Below are 9895 nucleotides of genomic sequence, written 5' to 3'. Positions count from 1 at the left end.
TCTTTCTTTTTTTTTAATTAATGTTAGCGTTTCTCTATGGCCTCAATGCCACCCCTTTATAAATAAACTTCCATAGACTATGCCTGCTACAGTGAGTGCTCTAGTTCAAAAGCTAAGAGGAACTGTATGATTAAAAACATGGGAGCAACCCGGACGGAGTTTGGTGACGGACTGAAAGCAAACGCGGAGTCGACGCTGGAGGGAGATTTGAGGCGCGTGGAAGGTTGTTGGCCTCAAACTTGGCTAGCGATTTTTGTGCTTCCTGCGTTTGTCGTTATAACTTATTCTTTACATCATGTCAGAGGACATTGACATAAAAACAACGCCGAGAGGGTTTCAGTGCACCCTGTGCAACGTCAATTTATCCAACTGTAAGTAACGGAAGCTAACTCAACCATATACGAGTCTGTTGAAGTGCTGTGAATGTAATAGTTTCTTTAATTTACAGATAACTAATAAAACTGCGGCTACAGTTTGAACGTTGCAGTCATTTCCGTCATAAGTTTAATGAGTGTTACCGCACTTTGCAAATTACACATACATTACTAAGTTATGTCTGCTTTATTTTCCGTAGCTTTAAAGTTTAACATTACTCAGAAAATTCGTAATTTTTTCTACAACACTGCAAAAGTCTTGATCCGAAGGATTATAGTTTCCTTCCAAGCAGCCAGACGTTCTTGCCATGTTGTAAAGTGTTGTTGCGCACTAGTTCTCCAGCCTCAAGGTTTTGTTTGTTTTGTTTTGTTTTTTTGACATGGACTGTTTTTCACTCATTTACAGTCCAGTCGTTTTACCTGACCATATTCAGAGTAATCTTTTGGTTATTATGCCGGTTAACGCATACCTTTGGCTCATTCAAAAATAAAAAAATAAACCATCTTTAAATTGTATATTTGGGCATTTTGTTACTAGCAGCATGCTGCAAAAATATATATTTTGTTCACATTTCTTTAGTTGAGTCTATGAAAACTGCCAAAGATAACACAATTTAAAAGGCACAAAATAATAAACAAGATGATTCTTAAAAAGCTATTAACCAGCACAGTGTGTCCTTAAAAAATGTCAGGCTTAAAAAAACACCCACTTATCTGTAGCAGATGTTCAATGTCTCAAAGTTAAAAAAATAAAATAAAATAAAAATACAGCAAACACTTGGCACAGGACCTGAGAGATGCATCTGCCCCGTTCCAGAGCCCGTACCTGAACTTTATTGAAGCATTATTTTTGTCCTGCAGCGGCAAGTTTGGATCAGCATCTGAAAGGGAAGAAGCATCAGACACTGAGTGGCGTGCGCGCCACTAGAAAGACCCAGGAAGACCACAGCGTGTTCGTTGGTGGCATCAATCCTGAGATCTCCCAAACTGACTTAGCGGAGTATTTTCAGCAGTTTGGGTCAGTCGCAGATGTCATCATTGACAAAGACAAGGTCAGACAACTATACCCGATCCAGATGTGCACAGTCTTAAAGCAACCCCAAATTACTGCATTTCTATTAAAGCATGACTTTATCCCTTTGCGCTCACAGGGTGTGTATGCCATCGTGCAATTCAGCGAGACAGACAGCATCCAAGCAGCTCTGTCCTGTATTGAGCATAAGCTGAAAGGCCTGAAGCTGCGCGTCAAACCTCGGGAAAAGAAGAATTTCAAGTTGATTCCCAAGAAGAAGAACGATCCCGAGAACCTCCAACAAGTTCTTGACTGCCTTAAACCCGACTTGTGTCAGTTGGTGTCTGTAAGCATCCTCTTTTAAACTTTGCTAAAATGTGTGTGTCTTTAAAAAATGACAAATACACTTGTTTGGTGCTTGTGGAGCAATGAAACTCTCGACTCTGCTAATAGACAAGTTTAGTGTAATCGAAAATATGCAGCTTTGAGAATAGACTAGACGAGCTTATAACATATATGTTTGTTAACAAAGGGACTACGGTGTTGCCCTTTGTTCCCCTCTAGGTGAACGCCCAGATGCAGCATGTTGTTGAGCAATTTCAGCTGGGAGAAAATGAAAAGAATGCCCGAAGCTTGCTGGTTCAACTCATGCAGGAGATTTTTGTAGAGTTTTTCCCAGGTGATCTTTGTAAATACCCGTACACAGGTCTTGCATGCATATTGGTGAGGGGAAAAGAGCAGAAGGAAATGTTTTTCTAACTTTTGTGGCCATATGTTGGGTGGTTTGCAGACAGCCAGATTCTCCCATTTGGTTCATCTGTCAACACGTTTGGCATCCATTCATGTGACCTGGACCTGTTCTTAGACCTAGAACACACCAAGGTGTTCCAGGCTCATGCCAAGTCAACCACAGAACAGGTTCGATGCGCACATTTGGTCACATAATATCACACATGTAGCTCGATAAAGAAGACGCCTTTGGTGAGATTCCCTCTTTCTTCAGCCAGGGGAAGGCGTGTCAGACGATGGGCGGTCTGAGGACTCTATACTGTCTGATATCGACCTGTCCACAGCCGCTCCAGCTGAGGTTCTCGACCTCGTGGCGATGATCCTGAAACGCTGCGTCCCCAGCGTGCATAAAGTCCACGTGGTCAGCAGCGCTCGTCTCCCCGTTGTCAAATTCCATCACCGTGAGCTTAACCTGCAGGGGGACATCACCATTAATAACAGGTTGGTGAGCGAATGCAATATTGTGCAGCATCTGCTGTCTTCAGCTCTGTTTTTATTTTATCTGTGAGCGTAACAGCTGTTTTTCCTCACTAGACTAGCAGTAAGAAACACCCGCTTCCTCCAGCTGTGCTCAGGGATTGATGAAAGGCTGAGGCCTCTTGTGTACACGATCCGGTACTGGGCCAAGCAGAAGCAGCTTGCCGGTAAGACGCAGCAACTTAAAACAAGATCATTGAAACGGATGCCCGTGTTTCAGTTTCCTCTGTATTTTAGGTGGTTATTTCATTTTCTGGTCAACAGATGTCAGTAGAACTTCACTGCCTCTTAGATCACTGATGCGAGAAGAGTGATTTTCCAATTTTATTACCTTGTTATGATGAAATAAGACGACACAAACAGCTTTTTTTCTTGTATTGCCAGTGTCGACTCATATTAAAATCTTAATGAATGTTGCTCACTGACACTACTAATTGCCTTTCTGGTGATTACCTTTACTCTTGAGCCATGGTTCTTCTATTCCAGTTGTCACAGCAGCACAACAGTTATTCGGGTTTATTAGTGAACTGTAATGATGTTATGGCTGCGTGAGTCACCGTCAGTCCGAGTGCGTAAACAAACGGGTGACAAAACCCCCCAAAAAAACTTGTGGCTGTGTTCTGATTCGTTTCTTCTTCTTAGTAATGCTGTCACATTGTGGTGTGTAGGTAATCCCAGTGGTGCCGGTCCCCTTCTGAACAACTACGCTCTCACGCTGCTGATCATCTTCTTCTTGCAAAACTGTGAGCCTGCTGTCCTCCCTACAGTGGATCAGCTCAAAGACTTGGCCTGTAAGTGCTGCATCGCTTCTACACTTCACACAAGGACATTTTTGTATACTTAACCAACTAAATACAGTACTGTGCAAAAGTTTTGAGCCACCCCTCATTTCTTTATATTTTGCTTCCAAGGAGCCAGACTTGCTAATCATTTTTAAAGTGGTTTTGAGCAATAGTTCTCTGGGCTTTCTTAAGGTCTTTCAAAGCTCTTCCTTGGGCATTGGCTGCTTTTTTAAATCCTCTTCAATCCAGTTGTTGTGCCTGACAAATATCAGAGGAATGTTTCTTTGTTTATTAAGTCACTTAGAACTGAGCTGTGAGTCATCCAAGGATGAAAAAGGCACCTAATTCAAAGCAAGAACCTGTGTTGTGTCTACACATAACAAGCAACTAAGCAATTTTTAAATTTAGGCACTTTGTTACTAGCAGCCTGTCACAAAAACACATAATCTGTTCTCTTTTTATTTAGTTGAATCTATGAAAAATGCCAAAGATAACACTGTTTAATAGGAACAAAAATGAACAGAATATTAATTTTAAAGCCTGGTTTATCTCTGCACAGTGTTTGCTTAGAAAATGAGCAGACTGGACAAGGGGGGGCAAAAGAAGAAGTGGAAGGCCTAAAAAACTATCTATAGCGGATGAACAGTATCTGAAGTCGTTAAGAAAAAAATCCAGCAAAGTTCTGACACAGGATGTGAGAGATGCACCTGACCAGTTAATCTGCCTACTGTTCACTGAAGCCTCATGAGAAATGGTCTCAGTAGAAGGGTGGCTGTCAAGAAGCCATTATTAAGAAGGAGGCACAGGGAGAAAGAACTGGGCTGAAAACCAGTGGCAATGGGTCTGATGGAGTGATGAATCCAAATGAAAAATTTTGGTTAATATCATCATTAATATGCACGGAGGTTGGTAGAGGTAGAACAGTGAGTATTTAGTGATCGTCAGAGGTGGCCAGTTAATTTACCCAAGGGTCCACATGAGGTGCTTTTGTGGGTGCACCAATAAGCTGAACTCAGTTCTGCTCAGTGTTAATTTTATGTGATTTTCTGGGAAATCACAAAGCTGGTCCTGACGGCTGCATACCTAGATTTGTACAGCTCAGTGAAAAAGGCTTTTTTGCAGCTTGGCTAACAAAGCTTTAGATATCTGTTCTGCTCATTCAAGTTCTTATATTTCTTTCTTCAAACTGTAGTAATTAAACAGCAATCTGCTTTCCCCAAGCTGAACACGCGGCTTTACCTCTGACTTAAGTAAAAAAAAAAAACTACTTGTCTTTTTCTCAGTCTATTTTTGTTTTGTTTTTTGTAGCTAACAGACATTTTTTGGGACTAGCAAACACACCTCGTAAATGTTAGTTCCAATGTATATGTCCTTCAAGAAGCTTGGAGAACGATTCCTGAAGAATGCTTCAGGAAGAGAAAAAATATATTCTCGTGTATATATTTCCATTTTGATGTTCGGGGGGTTTTTGTCCTAGGGAGAGTCAAACTGTTCATGGCTCCTTCAGCGGCTCACGACCCCTTAAGATTTCTTTTTGTACCAAAACACAGGTTAAGAACATTGAGACAATCTTTGACAAAAATGAGAAATTTGACAAAGGAATAGATCAAGAGCTCAGAAACAAAATCCTTCTGATCTGGAAAGGATTATGCATGTCTTTGTTACACATAAACTGGACTACTGTAATGAACTATATGCTGAAGTTAATCAATCATCCCTTGCCTGTTTACTATTAGTCCAAAACGCTGCAGCTGCTGATTACTGAGTAGGACGAAAAAGCGAGGTCACGTTCCTCCAGCGGTGGCAGCTTTGGCTCTGGTGCATTACAGAGTCCAGTATAAAGTGGCACAGTTTGTTGTCTCGTGTTGGATACGCTCCCTGGAGATCTTTAAGGTTTGCTTCTCAATCACTCTGTGGTTGAAGTTTATTTCCAGAGAAGGCATCTCCAGCTGCCTCTCTCTTCCCGCTCCACCACAACCACCCACACATGCAGGGCCTTGGAGTAGGGGTATGTCACCAGGGTGCAGAGGAGGCTACCCCCCCCCCCGTCCCCTTCTGGCTGCCTCTGCCTCAATTTTATCCCACAACTTAGACATTCACATTATTCACACTCTCATTACACATACATATAGGATCTTGGGGGTGGGCACAATCACGGAGTCCAAATTACCATCAGGGTGTACACCTCACCCCTGGCGTCGTTGCCCACCTCTCAATTTTAAATACACTTAGACATTGAGGGCTATCAGGAGGGACTATGCGCTTACCTGCTGCTCCTTGGCAGGTAGCTCCAAGCCCTCCTGGGTTTTAAATGCACCTTAGAACACACATGCATCAACACTACAATGAGCGGGTGGAGGGAGGTTTGGAGTCTTCTCCCACCCCCATTCTCTGCGGCCTGCTGGAGCGGGAGGGCTAGGTGGAGTTGGCCGTCCGACTGCGGTCTGGAGTGTGGGGCCTCCCTGCTGCTACGGAGTCGGGGTGGTCTGCCTCTCCCCACCGCAGGGAAAAGGGTAACACCACCTGGGTCTGGGTGCAGTTCCCCCCCTCCAGGGGCAAGGGTACCTAGACCCGGTTTGTAGAGTACGCTTGGGGAGTGTGATCGTGTGTACAGCGTCTCTTTATGTCTGTCTCCACGTTGGTTGAGTGTGGAGTGAGTGCATATGAGAGCATGAGGGTGGGAATGGATGTTTGTATCTGTGTGTGCCTGTATGTCTGTGTCTATATGTCAGGTTGGGTATCAGACGCCACCTCTCTGGGGACACCTCAGGCCCTCCAAGGTTTGGAGGCCTATCTCCCCCTACCACCACTTCCCCTGCCGGTGGCGGACTCCCTCAGGTGTCGGTGCGTTGGTGGTTCTTTGTGTCTGGGGGTGGGCGTCCAGGTACACACCGGCTCACTCCTTGGCGGCCGCTTATCGGGGCCTGGAGCCTGGGGCTCGCTCGGGCCCCTTTGGGGGTGGGGTGCCCCCGGCCTCTCGGCCTGGGGCTCGGTCACTCAGGCACAGCTGGCGGCCGGCGGAGCTCACGGGCGCGTCACTGCAACTCCCCCTGGCTTCTGCTCCGCGGCTGCTGAGTGAGCCCTCATCTGGGACTCTCCTCAGCTCTTACTGGAACAGTGGCGCGGCTGCCCCTCTGTTGGTCTTCCATGGTTTCTTGTGTTCTGGGGGCCTCTGGATGTCTGGAGTTTTGATCTCCTCCATACCTGCTTCACACCCTGGAGGACGGGGCTGTGGCCCCCCCACACTCCCTAGCAGATCGTTACATGGAGAAACCTTTGGAATACAAGCGCGCTGATCCACACAGGTATGCACACGGGTGTTCACTGCTCGTAGACCCAAATTACACCTTTCTTGGCTGCTACTTCGAAGCACATCTGTCCTGCGTGCTGCACAACAACATTGAATATTTAGTATTTACTGCTGTTTACACTTAGCTAGATTAATGCGATGGTGTTGTGTTTAGTATGTTGCTTTGTTTTTTTTGTTTTTTTGTCTTTTTTTGCTTGTTTTCTATTCTTCTCTCAACAGGTGATCCAGGAGATTTTTATTTTTTTTCTCCCCCCCCTTTCTCACTGTCCCTCTCCCCTTCTGTTTTTCCTTTCCTTCCTCTTTCTTTCTCCCTTTCCTATCTCTCACTCATGTCTGTCCCGTCTGTAACATCTGAAAATAAAATATAATAAATAATAAAAACAAAGATCGACCAAATGGACCAATACGGCAATGCCACGATGATCCATTTGGCAAAGTAAATCCATTGGGTATCCTTGTTGGTCTTCAGACAACAATTCTGATGGCTAAAGAACCAAATGGGACAGGCGGAGAAAAAAAAAAAAAGAAGTTGCAGTTGCACCAAAAATTATGGGATGACCTCCCAAATGACCTCAGACAAATATGTGGCTGTTTTTAAATCTAAAATAAAGACACAGCTTTTCTGTTATGCTTTTGGAAACTTTGCCGGACCTCTGTTTGGATGATTGATTACTGTTTGGTTTTTCATGTAAACCCTGTGAATGCGTGTCTGTTTATTCAAATTTATTTTAGTGTAAAGCACTTTGGTGTCAAATATGCTATATAAATACATTTTTCTTCCTTAAACTACTGTTTAGTTTGAATTCCCTCAACTCTCATCACTTGCACTGAGGAACAAATCTGAGTGTATGAGCACCGAGAGTTACCTGACCCTACTTTTACAATTAACTGTTTAATTTAAAGAAAAACTTTAATAAAAAACAAAATACTTCTTAATATATTTTGTCTTGCAGACAGACTAAAATGACCGTTTCTATTAAAGGTAACTTAGATAATGTATACTGTGACTTTAGCTTATGTATTAACTGTTTAACCTGTGTTAATAATTATTAACTTGATTGCAGGTGAGGAGGAAGAGTGTGTGATTGAAGGCTGGAACTGCACCTTCCCCAGTCAGCCAATTGCTGTTCCCCCCAGCAAGAACACTCAGCAGCTCTGTAAGTTAAAGTTAAAATGTAAAGAAAGAAATGTGTTAGTCAGAGATTTGCTCGCTCTAAACAAATCGTTTCTCTGTCCAGGTACCCTGCTGGCTGCCTTCTTCTCCTTTTATGCCAAGTTTGATTTTGCAAGTAGTGTTATATCTGTTAGGGAGGGCCGTTCATTTCCAATCACAGATTTCCTCAGTCAGAATAAAGAGGACGATGCTTTGCAAGAGGACCAGTCCACCAAGGCCCATCAGCAACGTCCCAAACTTGGCCCCCTAAACCTCTTAGACCCCTTTGAGCTTTCCCACAATGTAGCAGGAAACCTGAATGAACGGTGTCAGCGCAGCTTTCAGAGGGAGTGCCAAGAGGCTGAGAAGTACTGCCGCAGCCTGCAGTATCAGCGAAAATCTACTAAGGGGAAACCGTGGGGCCTGGTGCGCTTATTTAGCCCACATGGGGAAGCGACACCGTGCAAAACAGAGCAGCTGACCATCAGTATCCCGTTCAAGTCGGCCTCGCTCCCAGAACGACTGCGCGACGAACTGCACGCAGCGGGAGACGGTTTCCGGCTGCTGTGGTTTCAGAGAGTTTGCTCTGCTGTGGAGGAAGTACTGAAAAACATTCTCAAGTGTCACCTCGCTCCCTCTAAAGATGCTGTATTTGGCGAGGACTCGTCCATTTCTGCTGAGGAAATGGAAACTACACAAGCTTCTGTCACATCGTCACTCAGTGACAGCTTTGACGGTGCTGAAGCCCAAATCGAAGCCAGCCCTCTGGGTACAGTTGTTATCGGTGGCAAGAGGCCGCTGTCTTCTGGCAGTGATGCTTCGGTGTCGCCGCAAGGCAAAAAGCCAAGAATGGCGAGACGAGGGAAGCCTGAGCTCCTGGCATGGATGTGCATGCAAAAACACGTAGTGTGGGCGGGCAGGAGGAAAGTGAAACGGGAGCTGATCAAAGATGCTGACTCGAGGCCAGAGGGCAGCTGTGTGGAGCTGGAGTCCCAGGTTACGGCTTTCATCATTGAAAAAGAGCCAGAGCTCAAGGAACCCCTGGAGTTTAATGTTCAGCCCCAGATGCTGGGAGGAACAGAAAGCACAAGGGCAGTGCTCAAGTTAGAGCCGAGCAGCGACAAGACAGGAGTGTTTCAAGACTTCTTTCATTTCCTGGAAGCTTTCTTACCCAAGATGGTAGAGACATTGTTAGAAAAAGAAGAGGCTAGTGCTTAAAAGGCAATATGTTTCCCTAAATGAAAGATTTTTTTTGTATTAGTTATGAAAAAAAGATGCAGTAAATGCTGTGTAAATGAATCATTAAAAAAAGGGACAAACAGCTGTCTATTATATGTTTTTAATGGTTTTCATTCATACTGTACGTTTGTACTTCTGAGTTCTTGAATATTTCACATTTGAGGTTCTGATTGGCCCATTTTTAAGTTTAACGTGACTTAGTTTTACTGTCTTATTTTTAAAGTCATTCTGTTTGGTTTAACAGCTCCACATCTTGTTTTCAGCTGAATAAAGTCCTTTTGTAAAAACTCTTCCTCTCAACACTTTCTTTTACATAAAGAGTTGTAAAGTGTAACAAATTTGCAAAAATAGAGTTGTTTGTTTCACGGTTTTCCAGAAAGAAGCCGTTGGGCGAAGCTTTCTTTTTTTCTGTTTCCCTCGTCGGCTCTGTGCTCATATGACTTAGACAGATGAGAGTAATTATTCAGGCAGGCAGTCTTCTTTATTACAGCAGGACAAGGTGGAGCTGAGGGATGCACAGAGCTCCCATGTGCTGATTAACATCATTCATCTCACTTTTATAGGGAAATACAGATGGTCTGCTTGTGAGATAGGCCTATGGAGATAGCTGTGATGATAAAGAGTGTTGAGATGAGATAGTACATGTTAATCTGACGCTGGTTCACATTAATGACAGGATGTTTATTGTTGCCACATTATTACAGAGGAAACTGTAACGTATGACCCAGCCGGTTAGGATATTTGTGATCCCTCACGATT

The 9895-nt window shown here is 44.0% G+C and overlaps 1 protein-coding gene across 1 annotated transcript; it reads left to right on the top strand.

Annotated features, from left to right (window-relative positions):
- The first annotated feature begins 157 nt into the window (after positions 1-157).
- On the top strand, positions 158-9424 carry tut1 (terminal uridylyl transferase 1, U6 snRNA-specific). Its single transcript, XM_085416034.1, has 10 exons — positions 158-371; positions 1236-1426; positions 1526-1732; positions 1951-2065; positions 2177-2304; positions 2390-2616; positions 2710-2819; positions 3321-3443; positions 7809-7901; positions 7983-9424. The coding sequence occupies exons 1-10, from the start codon at positions 296-298 to the stop codon at positions 9113-9115; spliced, it is 2403 nt and encodes an 800-aa protein (XP_085272160.1). The 5' UTR covers positions 158-295; the 3' UTR covers positions 9116-9424.
- Positions 9425-9895: the final 471 nt, after the last annotated feature.

The sequence above is a fragment of the Rhamphochromis longiceps genome, linkage group LG8, assembly GCF_057381845.1.
Source record: "Rhamphochromis longiceps isolate RC_006_pf linkage group LG8, R_longiceps_female_GT1.1, whole genome shotgun sequence".
Lineage (NCBI taxonomy): Eukaryota > Metazoa > Chordata > Actinopteri > Cichliformes > Cichlidae > Rhamphochromis > Rhamphochromis longiceps.
This window is presented reverse-complemented; position numbering and strand designations above follow the sequence as displayed.

What these genes read in the sequence shown, in the direction of transcription:
- tut1 (XM_085416034.1), top strand. Translation starts at nt 296, where the DNA reads ATGTCAGAGGACATTGACATAAAAACAACGCCGAGAGGGTTTCAGTGC. An exon ending in CAACGTCAATTTATCCAACT is followed by an intron (nt 372 to 1,235) that starts GTAAGTAACGGA and finishes TTTGTCCTGCAG; the next exon opens with CGGCAAGTTTGGATCAGCAT. An exon ending in CCAAGTCAACCACAGAACAG is followed by an intron (nt 2,305 to 2,389) that starts GTTCGATGCGCA and finishes CTCTTTCTTCAG; the next exon opens with CCAGGGGAAGGCGTGTCAGA.